This window comes from Lagopus muta, chromosome 22 (assembly GCF_023343835.1).
Source record: "Lagopus muta isolate bLagMut1 chromosome 22, bLagMut1 primary, whole genome shotgun sequence".
NCBI classification, from domain to species: Eukaryota; Metazoa; Chordata; class Aves; order Galliformes; family Phasianidae; genus Lagopus; species Lagopus muta.
Genome location: NC_064454.1, coordinates 6131781 through 6148113, shown reverse-complemented (window position 1 = coordinate 6148113; position 16333 = coordinate 6131781). Strand labels below are relative to the sequence as shown.

The 16333-nt window shown below is 48.9% G+C and overlaps 3 protein-coding genes across 8 annotated transcripts; 2 read left to right on the top strand and 1 right to left on the bottom strand.

The window, feature by feature from the left end:
• The first annotated feature begins 33 nt into the window (after positions 1–33).
• On the top strand, positions 34–6728 carry DLAT (dihydrolipoamide S-acetyltransferase). The gene is made up of 14 exons (XM_048968142.1): positions 34–414; positions 662–763; positions 1209–1333; positions 1448–1604; positions 2682–2808; positions 3135–3334; positions 3829–3994; positions 4183–4250; positions 4540–4632; positions 4726–4833; positions 5385–5500; positions 5772–5934; positions 6081–6217; positions 6487–6728. The coding sequence occupies exons 1-14, from the start codon at positions 49–51 to the stop codon at positions 6614–6616; spliced, it is 2058 nt and encodes a 685-aa protein (XP_048824099.1). The 5' UTR covers positions 34–48; the 3' UTR covers positions 6617–6728.
• A 1491-nt stretch (positions 6729–8219) lies between these two features.
• PIH1D2 (PIH1 domain containing 2) lies at positions 8220–11204 on the bottom strand. 2 transcript variants are annotated; one of them, XM_048968149.1, is made up of 4 exons: positions 10901–11204; positions 10396–10641; positions 9604–9869; positions 8220–9495 (listed from the first exon to the last, which is right to left on the bottom strand). In XM_048968149.1, exons 1-4 carry the CDS (start codon positions 11202–11204, stop codon positions 9349–9351), a joined length of 963 nt encoding a protein of 320 aa, XP_048824106.1. In that variant the 3' UTR covers positions 8220–9348. The 2 variants fall into 2 exon arrangements, with proteins under 2 accessions (XP_048824106.1, XP_048824107.1); XM_048968150.1 differs by having other exon boundaries at positions 9381–9520.
• A 67-nt stretch (positions 11205–11271) lies between these two features.
• NKAPD1 (NKAP domain containing 1) lies at positions 11272–16018 on the top strand. Of its 5 annotated transcripts, none has more exons than XR_007380880.1 (6): positions 11272–11519; positions 11779–11879; positions 12891–13046; positions 13858–13911; positions 14664–15233; positions 15682–16018. XR_007380880.1 is itself a non-coding variant. In XM_048968151.1 (5 exons), exons 1-5 carry the CDS (start codon positions 11451–11453, stop codon positions 15178–15180), a joined length of 897 nt encoding a protein of 298 aa, XP_048824108.1. In that variant the 5' UTR covers positions 11272–11450; the 3' UTR covers positions 15181–15288. The 5 variants fall into 5 exon arrangements, 1 of the variants encoding a protein (XP_048824108.1); XR_007380881.1 differs by having other exon boundaries at positions 15679–16018; XR_007380882.1 differs by having other exon boundaries at positions 14664–15237.
• Positions 16019–16333: the final 315 nt, after the last annotated feature.

Below are 16333 nucleotides of genomic sequence, written 5' to 3'. Positions count from 1 at the left end.
CTACGCGACCCGCGTTATCGCCGCAAGGACGGCGCTGCTTCCCAGCGCATGCGCACATCGCGCCGCCCCCCCATCCCCCACCCCGTCCGCGCTTTACGGCAGCGCAGCAGCGTCGTGCGAGCCGTGCGGCGCCGCGCCCGGACGGAGGAGGTCACCGAGCGGCGGCGGTGCCGCGGCGGCAGCTCCGGCTCCAGGATGTGGCGGGTGTTGTGGCGGCGCGTGGCTCCGGGGGCAGCGGGGTTGGCGCGGGGCTGCCGAGCGTTCGGCGCCGCCTCCGGGATCGGTCGCGCCGCGGCGGGGGGCGGCGGGGCTCCGGGCCGCGGTCTGGCACGAAGGCGCGGCGAACCGCTGCCGCCTCCCTCCTGGCCCCGCTTCGTGCCGTGCCGCCGCTGCAGCCTGCCGGCGCACCAGAAGGTGAGAACCGCCCGCCCCCGGGCCGCCTCGCCCCGCTCGGGGTCGCTTCCCAGGAGCCGCGGGCCTCGATCCCTCCCGCCCGCGCTCCCCGAGCCCCGCCGCCGCCGGCCGCGCCTCCCGCGGCTCCCTCGCTCGGCCCCGTCCCGCCCCGCCGGGGTGGCAGCCGGGCTCTCCCTGCTGTCCCGCCCTGCCCCGGCTCCCCGCTGCCGGTGCCGCTCGTGCCCTGACGCCGCCCCTCCCCCCGCAGGTGGCTCTGCCGGCGCTGTCCCCCACCATGCAGATGGGCACCATCGCGCGCTGGGAGAAAAAGGAGGGCGACAAGATCGGTGAGGGGGATCTCATCGCAGAGGTACGCTGAGGGCCTTTGCTGCTGTGCTCTCGGTTCTGCCACTGCCCAGCCTCGCCTGAGCACGTTTTCAAGTTCTCTCCTATGAGAGCGGTGAGGTGCTGCTGAGAGGCTGTGGATGCCCCGTCCGTCCCTGGAGGTTGGATGGGGCCCTGGGCAGCCTGGTCTGTGTTAAATGTGGAGGTTGGTGGCCCTGCATGCGGCAGGGGGTTGGAGCTTTGTGATCCTTGTGGTCCCTTCTAGCCTTGTCCATTCTATGGTTCTTCCAGGACTGGTTGCTGGATTTGGTCTTTCTGAGCAGGAGGAGCACTCGCCCTTCTGAGAGGCATCCTCTCCCCAGCTGGCGATTTGTGCTTTGTGCTCCCTCACCCTACGCTGCCGTGCTGGAGGGCTTGGAGCTCACTGGTATTTCCCTTTCCATAATGTTGTCCTGTTTGCTCTCTCAAAGGTGGAAACAGACAAAGCAACAGTTGGCTTTGAGAGTTTGGAGGAATGCTACTTGGCCAAAATTCTGGTACCAGAGGGAACAAGAGATGTTCCTATTGGGGCCATAATATGTATCACAGTAGAAAAGTATGTATTTTCCTAACCCTTTATTGAATTTTCTCTTTTGGGGCTTTGTGGGTGCCCTGTGTTAAAGGCCATGGCGATTTCATCGGACTGATTTTTTTGTTTGGTTGTTTTTAGGCCTGAACATGTTGATGCCTTTAAAAATTACACTCTGGATTCTGCAGCATCTGCTCCCCCTGCAGCCTCAGTGCCTCCCCCTCCAGCTGCAGCACCCTCACCGCCACCTCCGCCTTCTCCTCAGGCTCCTGGCAGCTCTTATCCTCCTCACATGCAGGTAAGAAAGCATTGTTAACCATCTAAGGTTTGTTGCACACTTCTTTTTTTTGGCATCATTTGCTGTAGGATGTTTTATCATAAAAACTGTCAGGAACTGTCAGGAGAGCATTAGCTGTTACAGGACTGCACGGCTCTCAGAGTGGTGCATGCTTAAAGCAGCTATTTGGGGTGGTCCCAGAAAGTTTTCTTATTACTATGATATTTTTTTTTTATCCCAGCTGCTAGTAGGATATGCTTGTTTCTCCTGGTTACTTCAGCAAACGAGAAAGAAATTGCTACATTCCTATGGTTTGGACAGCTCTGATACAAAAAAGACCTTGTACTTAGTGTGAATGAACCCCGAGGGCTCTGCTCAGATCTCAGCAGAACCCAGAAGTGTGAGATATTCCAAACATGCCACATGTGTTTGTGAGCAGCTGAAAATGAGCTGTATTTGTGGATAATCTGTTTGCTTAGGTACTGAAGTGTGCATCCATTGTTGTTCTACCTGAGCATTTGTAGCACGGTAGTTCTGTGATGTTAATTTGAAACACAAGGTGTAAAATACCTCCTTTCACAGCTAAGGTACATGGAAGCTGGTTTGTCTGAGATGTTATGAAAAGTTTGTAAATGAACTGGGTTTCTTGATCTGACTTAACTCCACCTACTTAACTTGGTTAATTGGTTTATTTGTCCAGTTCTGTTCTAAAGCTGTTATATGTGCTGTGTTTGTTGTACACAGTACGTGTCTAAACCTACAGCACATTTAAGCACTTGGTGGAAGACAAGTCTGTATAGCTGTTACAGGAACCAGGCAAGTTTGTCAGAGACAAAGTGACTTGCTGAAGCCTTCCTTTGAGCCTTACAGACAGCAGCTGCCTGCTAGTGAATTGGGTACCTAGATTTCTTCGTTTTTGCTTTTGCTTGTTTTCTTGCCTTGACAAAAGAAGCCAAACTTCTGTAATGGAATCAGATCTAAGAGTGTGTTAAAGGTTGGCTGCTTCTTTAGGTTGGCGTCATTTAGTCAAGAGCTCTCAACTATGTCCCTGCTCCTTTTGAGTCACCAAATCTGATGCACTTGTATTCTGGCTTACAGGTTGCTCTGCCTGCTCTGTCACCCACCATGACAATGGGCACAGTGCAGAGGTGGGAAAAGAAGGTCGGGGAGAAACTGAATGAGGGAGACTTACTAGCAGAAATCGAGACAGATAAAGCCACAATAGGTGAGTCAACTCCGAAGCCAAGAACGGATGAGGGAGGATCTAGAGGAGCCTCTGTGCCAGCTGTTCCCTGGCTGCTCAGGGCATGAAAAAAGGGCAGTTAAAAAGTATCTTGTGCTGCTGGAGAGAGAACCACTGGAGCTCCCAGAAATAACTCCTTCCCCATCAATCCACAGTAGGAGTGTACAGTGCACAGAGATGTTTCCTGCCTTTTACACTGAAAAGAATTTTTTGTCTACTAAATACAGGACAGCTTTAGTTACTTAATCTTTCAGAGTTACCATTTGGTGCGACAGGCACCAAAAGAATTTTGTTTATTTTTCCTTCAGGCTTTGAAGTGCAGGAGGAAGGCTACCTGGCAAAAATATTGGTGCCTGAAGGAACAAGAGATGTGCCATTAGGAACAACCCTCTGCATCATTGTGGAGAAGGAGTCTGATATTCCTGCTTTTGCTGACTACCGAGAGACTGCAGTAACTGATATGAAGGCACAAGTTCCTCCTCCTCCTCCTCCTCCCCCTCCTTCACCAGTAAGGACCCTTCTTAGGCAGGGAGAGAAGTTACGGGGACGATTAAGAGTGACTGAACTGTGGTGCTGGTTAGACTGTATGAAGCCCTGACTCCAGTAATGTTTATGATCCTGTGAGTGCAAGGCTAGCAGGTGCATTCGTGATAGAGATCACTTCTTGGGTTGGCCCTCCAAAAACTGGAACAGCAGTTATGAGTGCTTCTTGACCTATTGCTCTTACCAGTTTGATGCCTCCCTGAAAATTAGGAGCATACATTGCATTATTTCACTGTTTCGGTGTAAAATTAAATAGGTTGGTTGATGTCCTGCACTGGAAGTTTCTGCTTTGATTTCTAGTGCTAGGAAACTGCTCTGAATCCTTTCAGATTACAGATTATTTCTGTTATTCCCTTGACTGGTAATGAGATAGTCCTGTTCTTTGATTGCACTGAAGTGAAACCTTCAAGACTTTTGCAAAACAGTCGTGGAACTAATGGCTGTGTTTGTTCTGTTAAGGTGGCGGCAGCTCCCGCTGCTGCTGCTGCTCCTCCCCCGCCTGCTGCTCCTCCAACTCCAGCAGTCGCAGCACCTGGGCCGCCTCCCCGGAAGGGAAGGATCCTGGTTAGTCCCCTAGCAAAGAAACTGGCGGCAGAAAAAGGAATTGATCTTGCCCAAGTGAAAGGTAAGGTGCTCTCACTGTCCTGAGGTGTTTGTCCCTCTAGCTACATATTTGCCTGTTCTTTGCTTTTTTCCCTGCTGGGGACATTCAGCTGTGCAGCTGTCCCCACCGATCTCTGTTGAACAAAACCTCCTTGAGACGCAAAGCCCTTTTGCAACTAATCCTCTTACATTTTTCTTTGACACCCTTAGGTACTGGACCAGATGGTAGAATCACAAAGAAAGATGTGGAGTCTTTTGTGCCACCACGGGTTGCCCCAGTGAGTAGACTTGAGGTCACTGAGGATGGGTGCACAGAGGCAGGATTTACCATTTTAGGAACTTCATCGCTGTGTGCCTCAGTGTCGTGTTTCAAAATCACTCAAGTACTACACTTAATAATCAGTGGTAGGGTTTGGCACGAACTTGGTTGTCAGCAGAGATTGAGTCAGTGTCTATTGCTCTCAAGCAAGAGACAGCATGTCCTCAGTGCTTGCCTTACCTACTGAGCTACTCTGCAATTGATACCTGGATTGTGCCATGAACAGTGCTGTCCTCCTCTGGTTGCAGGCTCCGGCAGTGGAAGCAGTTCCTGCAGCTGCTGCAGTTGCAGCAGCACCAGTGGGGACCTTCACAGATATCCCGATCAGCAACATTCGGAGGGTGAGAACGTTCTTGCCATTCCTGGCACCGTGATTTACAATCAGGAGTTTTCTGAATTTGTTCATTTTCATCTCCTCTGTTGTGTGCCTACAGGTCATTGCTCAGCGGTTGATGCAGTCTAAACAAACAATACCTCACTACTACCTTTCTGTTGATGTAAACATGGGAGAAGTACTGGTGCTACGAAAAGAACTCAATCAGGTGAAGTATTTGGGGAGCTGTGGTGAGATAGCTGAAGCTAGGAGATATGGTGAAGCTGCGTTCTGTCACGGGTTTCCCCACCCTGGTTTTGGTGATATGCCAGTTTGGCTTGGGGAAAAATAGTCCTTTCAGTGTCTCACCTACGTGCTGTAGATCAGTTTTGGACCGTCAGTGACAGGAGAACTTTTACTGAGGAGCAGTGCACTGACATCGAACTTCCCTGAGAGGGCCGCTTTGTACTCTGTGTGCTGGTGTTCTGTTCTTTCAGATGAAAAGTAGGGAAAAAGATAAGACAAAAAAGGGTAAAAATTTCAAGCAAAATTATGTTAATTCTAAGCCAAGATTGGGGAAAAATAGTCACCGAAAATTGTGCCTTGAATTATGAAGGAGGTGTATTCATCTCCTGCGTTATCTTGGCACTTCTGATACAAATGTTTACAGTCAGTATGATTGTTTTTTACATTTTCTCTAAACAAGGCTCCATGCAGTGACTGTCCAAATTATTCAACGTGTGAGGGACAAACTGACAGCTCGTATCTCTTCATTTACAGATGGTCTCAGATAATGTTAAGCTTTCTGTCAACGACTTCATAATTAAAGCTTCTGCTCTGGCATGCTTGAAGGTGCCTGAGGCAAATTCTTCATGGATGGACACAGTTATTAGGCAGTAAGTTTATGGTACGGTCGAAGCCAGAAACTTTTTTTGTTCAGTAAAGAGTTCATGGCACAGCAGCAGATAATCTGGTGATATTGCAAGGAGGGAGGGGAGCAGGTTTTGTACAGAGGTTGAAGGGGTTTAATCCAGGTGCTGAGAATCTTGTGTCTGAGGTTAAACAGTTGTTGCAAAATGAATGTTAACTTAGAATTGTCGTAGTGTTTGTGAATTTTTTTTCTTTCAGTCTTGCTAACGTAACTGGCACCTCTGTTGTGTCTTGCAGAAATCATGTAGTGGATGTGAGCGTTGCAGTGAGCACTGCTGCAGGGCTCATAACTCCTATTGTGTTTAATGCACATATAAAGGGCCTGGCTTCCATCAGTAAGGACGTGGTCTCTTTGGCAGCTAAAGCCCGAGAAGGTAAACTTCAGCCACATGAATTCCAGGTGAGGAACTCTAGTTGCTGTTAACTGCTGCCATTGGCTTCTGTCCATGTTCAGAATGAGCAAAGTCTATCTTGTGATATCTCAGTCATCCTCGTTCTGCATGAAACGCCTTTCCTGAGTTTTCTGTGAATGTCTTTTTCTTGCAGGGTGGCACTTTCACAATTTCCAATTTAGGAATGTATGGCATTAAGAATTTCTCTGCCATAATCAATCCTCCTCAAGCCTGCATCCTTGCGGTTGGTTCCTCAGAGAAAAAGCTGGTGCCAGCTGACAATGAGAAGGGGTAAGCATTCATCTGGTTCTCTGTGTCCTCAGTTTCTGGATCTGAACTCTGAAATAACGGCTATGCACACAGTTGTGTTTTTTCCTTGTAGAAAAGGAATTATTATGGTCTGCTCTCCAGTGTGGGCATTTTGTTCGATGTCTGTCTCCAGACACCGTTGTTGTTGCCAGTTCTCTGATTGAAGCTGCTTGGCTTTGTTCAGTCACCGCCTTGGCTGTGATTTATAGAAAATTCTGTTCATGTTTTTTTTTCCTTTTCTTTTTTTCCAGATTTGATGTGGCCAGTATGATGTCCGTGACACTGAGCTGTGACCATCGTGTTGTAGATGGAGCTGTTGGAGCACAGTGGCTTGCTGAATTCAAGAATTTCCTTGAAAAGCCAGTAACCATGCTGCTATAATTGAACCATGCAAAGCAGAATGTTCCTGGGTCACACTGTTCTGTTTTAAACAAGCTATTTAGACTTTAGTATTCAGACTTATTAAAGAGTTCCGTTTTTTATTTTAAACATGTATTATATTATCTGGTAATGTTCTTACCAGTCTGTACAGAGAAAAGGTTTGCAAAAATGCTTTTCAAGGCAATATTACATCTATTCTGTATGTTTATACAGTTGGTTAACTTGCAAACTCTTCCAAAACAGTTTAGCATCCCAGATTTAAAGATGATCCAGGCAGTATGCGTGCTGCCGTCTGCTTCTAAGCTAGGTTGGATGAGGTGGGGGTGCATAGCAGGTAATTTCACCACCTCCGTTTTCAGAAATTTGAGTTGCAAACATCTCTCCACAGGAGTTCAGATGAGATGAAACTGAAATACAGGAGGTGAATTCCCTTATTCTATTCTCTTGCTGGGATGGGTGGCAATGGCAGATGCACTGAGGGACTGAAGCCCCTGGGAATAGTTTCTCAAAGGCCAAGTGTGAGCATTCCAAGTCTCTTTTGGAATTTAGCACTGGTTTGGACCTTCTCAGCTTTGGGATCCCTTCTGAGCACTTTAAAGGTGAAAGAACACTGATACTGTGGTGTCACATCTCAGGCATCATGGGGAACGTGCTGTCTTGTCATAGACTTTCACTTACATGTGCTTCTCATATGAAGATCTTTAATTGCTTTGCCTCTTGCTGGGTTAGTATCAGACTGTGATGCCATGGAAGTAACTGTTCTGTAGAATTTCCAAGAGACTTTGTGTGTAGGAACCCATGTAGGCAAATCACACATGCTCCTAATCCCACCAGTGGGTGTTAATCATGTGTGATGCAAGCATTCAGAAACTTTTTCAGGCTTTTTCTACCATAGGAGTGCATTAGTCACCAGTTCTGCAGTTCTGCCCTGAATTGTCTGTGTTGTCCCAGCCTCAGCAAACTGCAGAATTGCTGTCCATGTATATATTGTATGTAAAATGTTGGAATTGCTTGTTGGACTTGAGTCCAGTTACCCCAGTCATTGTATCCCGAAAGGGGTGCAATGCTGGACGTGCTTGAATTCCACTTTCTGCATGGAAATGTTTGTGCAAAAAGGAGGATGGTGGGGGAACTTCAGCACGACCAGGAGAATTGAATGGGGGGAAGTTAACCAAAAGCTGAACCGCACCAAACCAAAAAGAGACGAAGCTGATTTGTCGCTCTGTGTCTCACATTGAGTGTCCCCTGTAAAGTTCTGCTACAAAACTCACTAAAGATATTGAAAGAAAATACTGTGGAAATTAAATATTTTTGTGGGAACTATTTAATGTCTGGTTGCTGTGATAGCTGGTTTTCATGCCTGGCTTAAGCAAAAAAGTGCATTATGTTTTTGGGTTTTTTTTTTAATGATCTAAAATATCTGGGTTCCAGACTTGCTCTAGTGAACCTGTGTTCCATTAAATGTTTTGAACTACTAAAACACGTCGCAGTGCTTTTCTGTGGAGTCGTGTGGCTGTTTGTACTGCTGTGGCACAGGCAGCGCTGCTCAGCCGTTCCATCTGACAGTGACACTCACCCTGTTAACCTTCAGTTGTAATCACAGATATCCCGAGATGGTCATTAAGCACAGGATACCACGCAGCACTGAGCTTGAGCCTTCCCAGCTTCCCTGCTGCACCGCTCAGCAGCAGCTCAAGTTCTGGCTCATGGAAGCTTTAGTTTTCTCCCTGCAGTAAGAGCGGTCAACACCCTGCAGCTGCACTCCCCAGATGAGTCTGGAGTAGGATTTGTTGGGCTGCAAGTCTCTCCCTCGTGTGTGCTTACAGTGCTGGTGCTGCCTGCTGGCTCTGATAGCTGCAAATCCCCGGTGCTTCTGTACAGCCTTCTAAGAAACAGAGGAGAACCTGGAGCTTCGTGGTCTTTCAGGAGTTTGCATTTTAAAGATGCAGCTTTTGTCTGTTTTGATTTGCGATGTACCCTACAATACATCACTGCAATAATGTGATGGTGTGTGCATTTGCCATAGGCGCTAAGCTCCCTTTTGTTTTCCCCCTGGCAGCGACTACTAATTGTTCTTAGTAACCTTTCATTGCTTCTTTATTCTGTAAATGAATGCAGGTGGCTTTCCTGCCTGAAATGCTCCAAAATTGTTACTGGTTGCTTCCTGCCTGGAACTTCAATTCTTACCATGCTTTGGATATACAACGCCTGTCGTTTCGTGGTCTCATTCACAGATTTCTAAACTGATAAGAAGCGAGGTCGGCACAGTCAGTGACATAACCACAAAGTGCTGCAGGGAAGGTCAGCAGGGGTTGGCTGTAAGCAGGACGTGTAGAACTGTGTGTGATGCCTCTGCTGGCTGCTGCAGCATGAAGTACACACCAGAGCTGCACTTACCACATTAATCCAGTAAGCAAAATAACCTATTGAACAACAACAACAAAACACCTGCTACTGCTGTGTACTAATGATGTAATAAGTGTATGTGTGCATTTACATACAACTATTAATGTATTCAATTATTTCTTGAGTATTTACAGTCTTTACTTATGTTTTCCAAAGCTCAGCGGGCCACTATTCCTCCTGACTTCCTTTTCTACATATACCTTTGAGATATTCACCTCTGAAGATGAGAAAGTCCATTAACTCACTACCAATCAGGAGTCAGGATTCTCATTCTGGGCTTTTGTTTAGTTCTGTCATCTGAGAACACAAACTAAAGAATGCATCCCTTACTGCCCAGGCTTGGCAACAGGTGCTGTGATGAACAACACCCCTTTTCCTTTATTAAACACAGCTGTCGTTGTTTCTTCATCCACCAATTCTGGCAGATCTACTTGTAATTTGTATTTTTCAGGGACATTGATGATCACATCATCCTAAAACAAGGAAGTAAGTGATTAACTACTTAGCAGTGAATTAGCAACAAGTATTTCTAAGAACGTGATACAGACAGAAAAAAGTGAGGTTATTCTTGTTTGTCTTACCTTGGAAATTCTTAGATCACACTCAGAAACAGAGCTAACCTCAGGCAATTCAACTTTCAGTGTAATTCTTACTGGCTCGTTATTTGCATCCCTCACAGTGGTCATTTCATAGGCAGGGGTGCTGAGCTCCTCTGGCACTTCTGTACTGCTGATTTCCTCTATCAGCTGCACTTTAGACTGCAGTACACTTTCTTCCTTCAGCAGGACAGGAGCGTCGCTGCAGTCCTCAGCTTCTATGCTGTGCAGCAGCTGATGGAGCATCAGTTCTTTGAAGAAAAGTGAGGTTTTTACATCAGTCAGTTACTAAGAACTGAAACGTTGGCTACTTGGCAAATACACCACACAAATTTTAGCTCTGCCATTGGCATTTCTGTTAGACAGACCACTGCTTCTCCTTCCCTCACAACTTGCTTTCTTGCCGAGCTGTTAAGAGTTGCTGTTTTCAGAGTATTGGTTACAGCAGCAACCTCTTCTACTCACTTTAGAGGAAAAGAAACTTGGCACCACAAAGGATCAGACCCTGGCAGAGCTCCCATATCTAGAGATTACAGGAAAAAGGAATTTGCTCTTTCAGTAACACTAGTTTCTTAACCCTAATAAAAAGGAAAGTAGAGACAAGCACCACAGATGAATGCAGGCAGATGGCAGCCTGGTACGAATCCTACCCTCTTACTCAATTTACTTTTTTAGAAGTGTTTGGTTTACGCTTAAGAAGTGGGGTCAGAGAGGTGAGGGCTGGGGATGCTGTAGAAATCAGGCCATTAAAGACAGCAGAAGCAGCTCTCCACCTACCCTTCTCTGTGCTCTGACCGAGGTGGGGTGGTGGCAGCTGCCTGCCTTTCAGTCGTTGCCACATCCTTTCTGGGCTTCCTTTCAGCTTGAAAGATTCAATTTTGTACGAATGTGAAAGAACAAGGTTGCATCGCTCCTCTACGAATTTCAGCGTTAAATGAATCAAGTGTTCCATTGCTTCTGGGTTTTCTTCTCTCCTCTGCAGAACATCTGGGTTATATGCAATATCTATAATGCTGTAAGAGGCTACAGAAAACAAGTTGTGTCAAAATTACTGTATTGGCACCACATCCTGCAGTGTCTGCAGACCCCATCCCTGCAGGCACTCAAGGCCAGATGGGATGGAGCCCTGGGCAGCCTGAGCTGGCGGGGGGCAGCGCTGCCCACGGCCGGGGGTGGCACTGGCAGGGCTTTGAGGACCCGCCTTCCCGTTCGGGGTTCCCTGGGCACGGAGAGTCGCGCCCGCCTTCCCTTCGCTCCCCCCGCCCGGCGCAAGGCATCACACCTTCCCCGCCCGCCACCTCCTCCAGCGGCCCCGCGATGACGGGGATGCGGGCCCGGGGCTCGGCAGGGGCCGGCACCCGCCTCCAGCCGCAGACGTTGACGAAGAGCGGCCCACAGGCTGCGTGAAGCCCCCGGCGCCGCTCCCCCGCGGCGGGCAGAGTCCGCACGCACAGCCGGGGCTCGGGACAGGAGCAGAACCGCTCCGCCTCGGCGCGCCGCTCCCGCAGCAGCCGGCGGTATTTCTGCGGCTCGTTCTCCGCCATCTCGTCCAGCAGCGCCCACAGCCCCAGCGCCGCGTCCACCATCGCCTAGCGACAGCGACCGGAAGTGCCTCCCTTCTTCCGGTCCCGGCCCGCCCGGCGGCGGCACTTCCGGCCGGGAGCCGGGATCGGGCCGGGCGGCGGAGGCGCGGGTCCGTGGAGCTGCGCGGTGAGAGCGGGAGGGACGGAAAGAGGAAGGAGGGAAGGAAAGAAAGAAAGAAAGAAAGAAAGAAAGAAAGAAGGAAGGACGGACGGAAGGAAGGAAGGAAGGAAGGAAGGAAGGAAGGAAGGATGTCCCGGGTGCCGGTGGGGAAGGTGCTGCTGCGGAACGTCATCCGGCACACGGGCGCGCACAACAAGGTACGGCCCGGCCGCGGGCGCTGCGGCGGTGCTGGGCGCTCGGCCCCTGCGGCGCGGCTCCCGGGGGCAGCGCGGTGTGCCGGCGGGGCTCCGGCTGCGCTTTGTCGGCTTTCAGATCGCGTTCGCACGTAGCGGCGGCGTCGAGATGCGGGACGTGGGGAACGCGAGGTTCGTCCGTCCGTGCGGCGGTGAGCGGCTGGGCTCGCAGTCCGAGCCGGGAGCTCAACGTGTTCGGCCGTTCCCTTTTCGCGATTTTCAGATCCAGGAAGAGTCGGAGATGTGGAAGATCCGCGAGTGGGAGAGGCAGGCGGAGGAGACGTTCTGGCGGCGGCGGAGCAAAGTGCTGTCGGACACCTCCAGGTGGGCTCCGCACCGCGGGACGCGGCTGAGCCCCTTTGCCACAGCAGAGGGCGTGTTGTGATCGCGGTCTCGTAGTAACGTATGGAGACCGTAGTGGTTATATAGTTATATTTTCACCTGCGAGAGTTCAGACCGGGGCTTAAATCTGACCTTTCATCAAAGAACCACAGAACTGTAGAGGTTGGAGAGAATCCCACTGAGTCCAACACCTACTAAAGCAGTTCTCTATGGCAGAGCACACAGATGGGCATCCAGACGGTTCCTGAATATCTCCAGAGAAGGAGACTCTGCCACCTCTCCTCTCTGGGCAGCCTGTTCCATCACTTAGACAGTAAATAAATTTTTTCTTGTGCTCACATGGAGCTTTCTGCGTCCCAGTTTCTGCCTGTTGCCCTTTGTGCTATTGCTGTGTGCCACCAAAAAGAGTCTGCTTCTATCAACTCACTCCCACACTGCAGATAGTTATAAACAGTGCTGAGTGCCCTCTCAGCCCTCTCTTCTCCAGGCTGAACAGCCCCAGTGCTCTCAGCCTTTCCTTATGGGAGATGCTCCAGGCCCTCTTCATAATTCTCAAAATTCAGCTGGTGCTGACCAAACTGCAGTTTCAGTCAAGTCAGTTCTGTTCCCCGAGTTCCCCATTTTCTGTGTTTATAACAGCTGTGTATCACTGCAAATTGTCAGTCTCCTGCAGAGCTGTTTGTTGTGACAAGCGAGGTGACCCCTTCTAGCGCAGTGCCTTGAGCATCCCTGCATGCCACGAATTGTGCTGTGTGCAGTAGGCAGTGATAAATGTGTAAATTTATTTACAAATAATGTAAATGGTGTTAGTTACTGAACTGGTTGTAGAAGAGCTCTAGTGATGACTGTCTGTTAAAATGATAGTTGGTCTTCTTGCATAGATGGACACCCAAGACTTGCTGGATTTTTGCTCCCCTCGCTGGACTAACCCCTTGCTCAGAAAGTTTCTCCATCAGGACTGACAGCTGAAGGACAACTGTTCTCTTTCTGCAGCAGTCGGATGCGCAGTGATGGCTTTGATGAGGAGGGCCACAGGGCTGACTGGAAAACAAAGAACTCCCGTTTTCTCAACCCAGTCGAAGATGATCTTTTGAGAGCACGGTCATGGAATAAAAAACTCTACGAATGTGAAGCCAATATGCCAGACAGGTCTGTGGAGGGCATCAACATTCGGTGACCATAATTGTAACTAGAGCATCTTTCATAGCGTCACAGAATCATAGAATGGCCTGGGTTGCAAAGGAGCACAGCACTCATCCAGCTCCAACCCCTGCTGTGTGCAGGTCGCCAACCAGCAGCCCAGGCTGCCCAGAGCCACATCCAGCCTGGCCTTGAATGCCTGCAGGGATGGGGCATCCACAGCCTCCTTGGGCAACCTGTGCCAGTGCCTCACCACCCTGTGTGTGAAAAACTTCTTTCTAATATCCAACCTAAACCTCCCCTGTCTCACTTCAACACCATTCCCCCTTGTATTCTGGAGTACTGTACTGAAACTTACTACGAAGTAGTGTTTGATCTCATCCAGTAAGTCAGATGCACTTTGCACTGACACACAGAGTGTCTGATTTGAATTTACCAAATTTGTATTTATCAACAGAATTCTTAAGTCACAGTAAGCAGCAAAAGCTCAGCCCTGCATTTTCCATCTAAGTTTAGTATTTGTTACTTTGTCCAAGGATAAGTCTAAAAATGCAATTCAGTGCTCTCTGGGGTTATTTTAAATAAATATGAGTTGTATTATTGCTGTGATTAGAAGTAGGAAGGAGCCTAAAAACAGAAAGTGCTTTTAAACTGCTAACCAAATCAGTTGGTTTTCCTTCTTTTTTTTGGTACTGGGAAGGTTCTGATGCCTCTCCTGTTGTCTAAACCAATGCTCATTCTGTGGCTCTGTCTTTTCAGAAGTTTTTTTCCCTGAACTTCGGTGAGTTTGTTGCTAATAGATGTTTCTACTTTCTCATAGATGGGGCCACAGTGGCTATAAGGAGCTGTACCCTGAAGAGTTCGATACAGATAGGTAAGGCTAATGGGGCCGCAGATGTATCCCAAATTTGTCAGGCTATGTAGGGAATTTTACAAACTGAGATTATGAATCTACTTTTAATGTCAAAGCAGCACTATTGAGTTTCAGATACCCACTGAAAAAAAATGCGATGCATTAATGTGGTTCCCTTCTTGCCTGAGTCTCAGGAGAGGGTTGTATCTCTTAATTAGACGTTTGGCTTTAACTTGAGTTACTAAAATGCTCTGAATGTTGGGGGTCTGGGCCAACAGAGAACCAGAGCAGTTGGCTGAATCCAAATCAGATGAATCAGATATCAGCTCAGGGTTCCCCTTTGCCTTATAATATACCCGTGTTTTCTGATTTGCACTTTATCTGGAGAGAATCAACTCTCCCAGCACCCTGGAAAGTGGAGACTTAGCTCTAAAATAAGATCTTAGAACTGATCATTCCAAGGTTCACCTAGCAGTAATCAAATACAATATTTGTCAGACTTACAGATTGGAAATAACCCTTCATAAATTAGTTTTTCATCACTCACTGGCTTTCAGTATCTGTTCTCCTTGGTTCTGGCTCAAATACCTTAAATGGAGATAGTAATAAGGTGTGGACTCAAGCTGTTAACAAGCATTTGAAACAAAAACACAGCTACTAAGTGTGCTTCCCTGAACTATTCAACTGGATTGATGGGCTTGCTTGAAACAAGTCCTGGCTGTTCTCTGCCTGCCTGTTTGCTTTCTTCTTATCATCCTTTGTTCTTCTTACAGTGACCAGCAAGAAGGAGACAAACAAAATGCTGTCAATGGAAAGAAGAAATCTCATCTGAGAAAACAAACTGCCCACGAGTTGCACAAAAGGAAAAAAACAAAGAAATCGCACAAGAAAAAGCAAAAAAAGAGATCACACAAAAAGAGGAAGAAAAAGGACCAGGGAAGGTCATCGTCAGATTCCTCCAGGGAGAGCGAATGCTCTGAAGAGGAGACTTCAAGCACTCAGAAGGGGAAACACAGGCGCAAAAAGAAGACCAGGAAAGTGCCTGCTAGGGAACCTACCTCTTCCTCTGGGCAGGAAAGTGACTTTTCCCATGCAAGCCGCTCAACCATCAGCAGCTCTGAGGACAATGAATCTGAGGAGAAAAAAGAGAAACGCTTCACTAAAAAGAGAAAGAAGCGTCATAACTCTGTGTCGGAGCGGCACAGCGAAGTAGCAGAGAAGAGGAGCAAGAGAAAGAACTGGAAAGTGGCCGCTGACGAGAAGTCGGAGGAGAGCTCAGAGGAGGACTGATGGGGAGATGCTGAGCTTGGGCTGCGGCACAGACAACGCGATAGAGGACAGAGGCAGGTATTTTTCTTTCAGCACTGTGGTTTATACATCCTGCCATCCGCAGGGGAGATGCTGAGCCCTGGCAGCCAGCTGTAGCTTCTCCCCTGCTTTTCACTGTTTTGATGCTCAGGAAAGCAGGGGACCAGTTACCTGTCTTGCACATTGGCTAGTTCTGCCAACTTGAGGTTTTCTTTATATGACTGGTTGGTTGTTGATGAACAAAAGTGTTACAGGCTGTCTGCAGGGGAATTCAGGCATGTTTGCACCGTTTTATTTTTTTAAATTAAGTTTTAACAGTTTGGAGTTGTTGGTTTGTTGGGTTTGGTTTTTTTGTTACCCAAGTCATGACCAAAACTTGCAGTAAGAGTGGGGAGAGACAAGAAGTCCATTGGCTGAGTTGCTAACAAAGGAAATGTCACTGGATTTAGCCCTGTGGTAGCTTTGTTTTCCCCTCTCCAGCAGAAGACCTATATGGCATCGTGCACAGGTCAGTGGGGCACAGAAGGGAGCGTGAGAGAATGCTCTCCTTCAGCAGAAGGTGCACTGACCCCTTCCACAATTACGAAGAGAAGACACCAGAGTGATTGTTTCAGACTTCTCTCCAGCTCCTGGCAGCGCTGGGTTGTGCCCGGTCCTCCTGGGGGTGCTGAACCTGTGCTGGCAGAGAAGCCTCAGTGGGTGCTGTGTTCTGGCTCTGGTCTGCCCGATGCATTAATGAGAGATTGGTACAGAGTGGCTTTCCCTGCAGGTGACAGCCAAGCCTTGTTTTCACCAGATAAATAAATGAAGACGCGTTTGATGCTCCTGTCACTGTTTCGGAATTAAGCCCAGGGGCAGCCCAGGCCTGAGCCACCGGGGTGGTGCTGCGCTGCTGCCGGAGCAGGGCAGGGGCTGGGGCGGGCCGAAAGGAGGCAGAAGAGGGGAGGGTGGAAGCGCTGCCCCGCGCGGCTCCAGCTTCGGCCCGCACGGAACGCGAACAGAAGTACCCGGAGCCCTGCGGTTCGGCGCCCCGTGTCACTTCAGAGTGGGCAGCGGGGGCTGGCAGCCGGGGGAAGGGCTGCGCGCTGCCTCAGGCCGTGGCTCCGTCCCCAAAGCAGAGTCACCGCGAGGAAGG

Bases quoted from the DNA above. Each gene is read 5' to 3' on its own strand.
- DLAT (XM_048968142.1), top strand. From the start codon at position 49: ATGCGCACATCGCGCCGCCCCCCCATCCCCCACCCCGTCCGCGCTTTA. The intron at 1,334-1,447 runs GTATGTATTTTC...GGTTGTTTTTAG, and splicing joins ATATGTATCACAGTAGAAAA to GCCTGAACATGTTGATGCCT. The intron at 3,335-3,828 runs GTAAGGACCCTT...TGTTCTGTTAAG, and splicing joins CTCCTCCCCCTCCTTCACCA to GTGGCGGCAGCTCCCGCTGC.
- PIH1D2 (XM_048968149.1), bottom strand. From the start codon at position 11,204: ATGGTGGACGCGGCGCTGGGGCTGTGGGCGCTGCTGGACGAGATGGCG. The intron at 9,870-10,395 runs GTAGGTGGAGAG...TTTTCTTCAAAG, and splicing joins CGGTCAGAGCACAGAGAAGG to AACTGATGCTCCATCAGCTG. The intron at 9,496-9,603 runs GTAAGACAAACA...TCCTTGTTTTAG, and splicing joins GTGATCTAAGAATTTCCAAG to GATGATGTGATCATCAATGT.
- NKAPD1 (XM_048968151.1), top strand. From the start codon at position 11,451: ATGTCCCGGGTGCCGGTGGGGAAGGTGCTGCTGCGGAACGTCATCCGG. The intron at 13,047-13,857 runs GTCTGTGGAGGG...ACTTTCTCATAG, and splicing joins GAAGCCAATATGCCAGACAG to ATGGGGCCACAGTGGCTATA. The intron at 13,912-14,663 runs GTAAGGCTAATG...TTCTTCTTACAG, and splicing joins GAAGAGTTCGATACAGATAG to TGACCAGCAAGAAGGAGACA.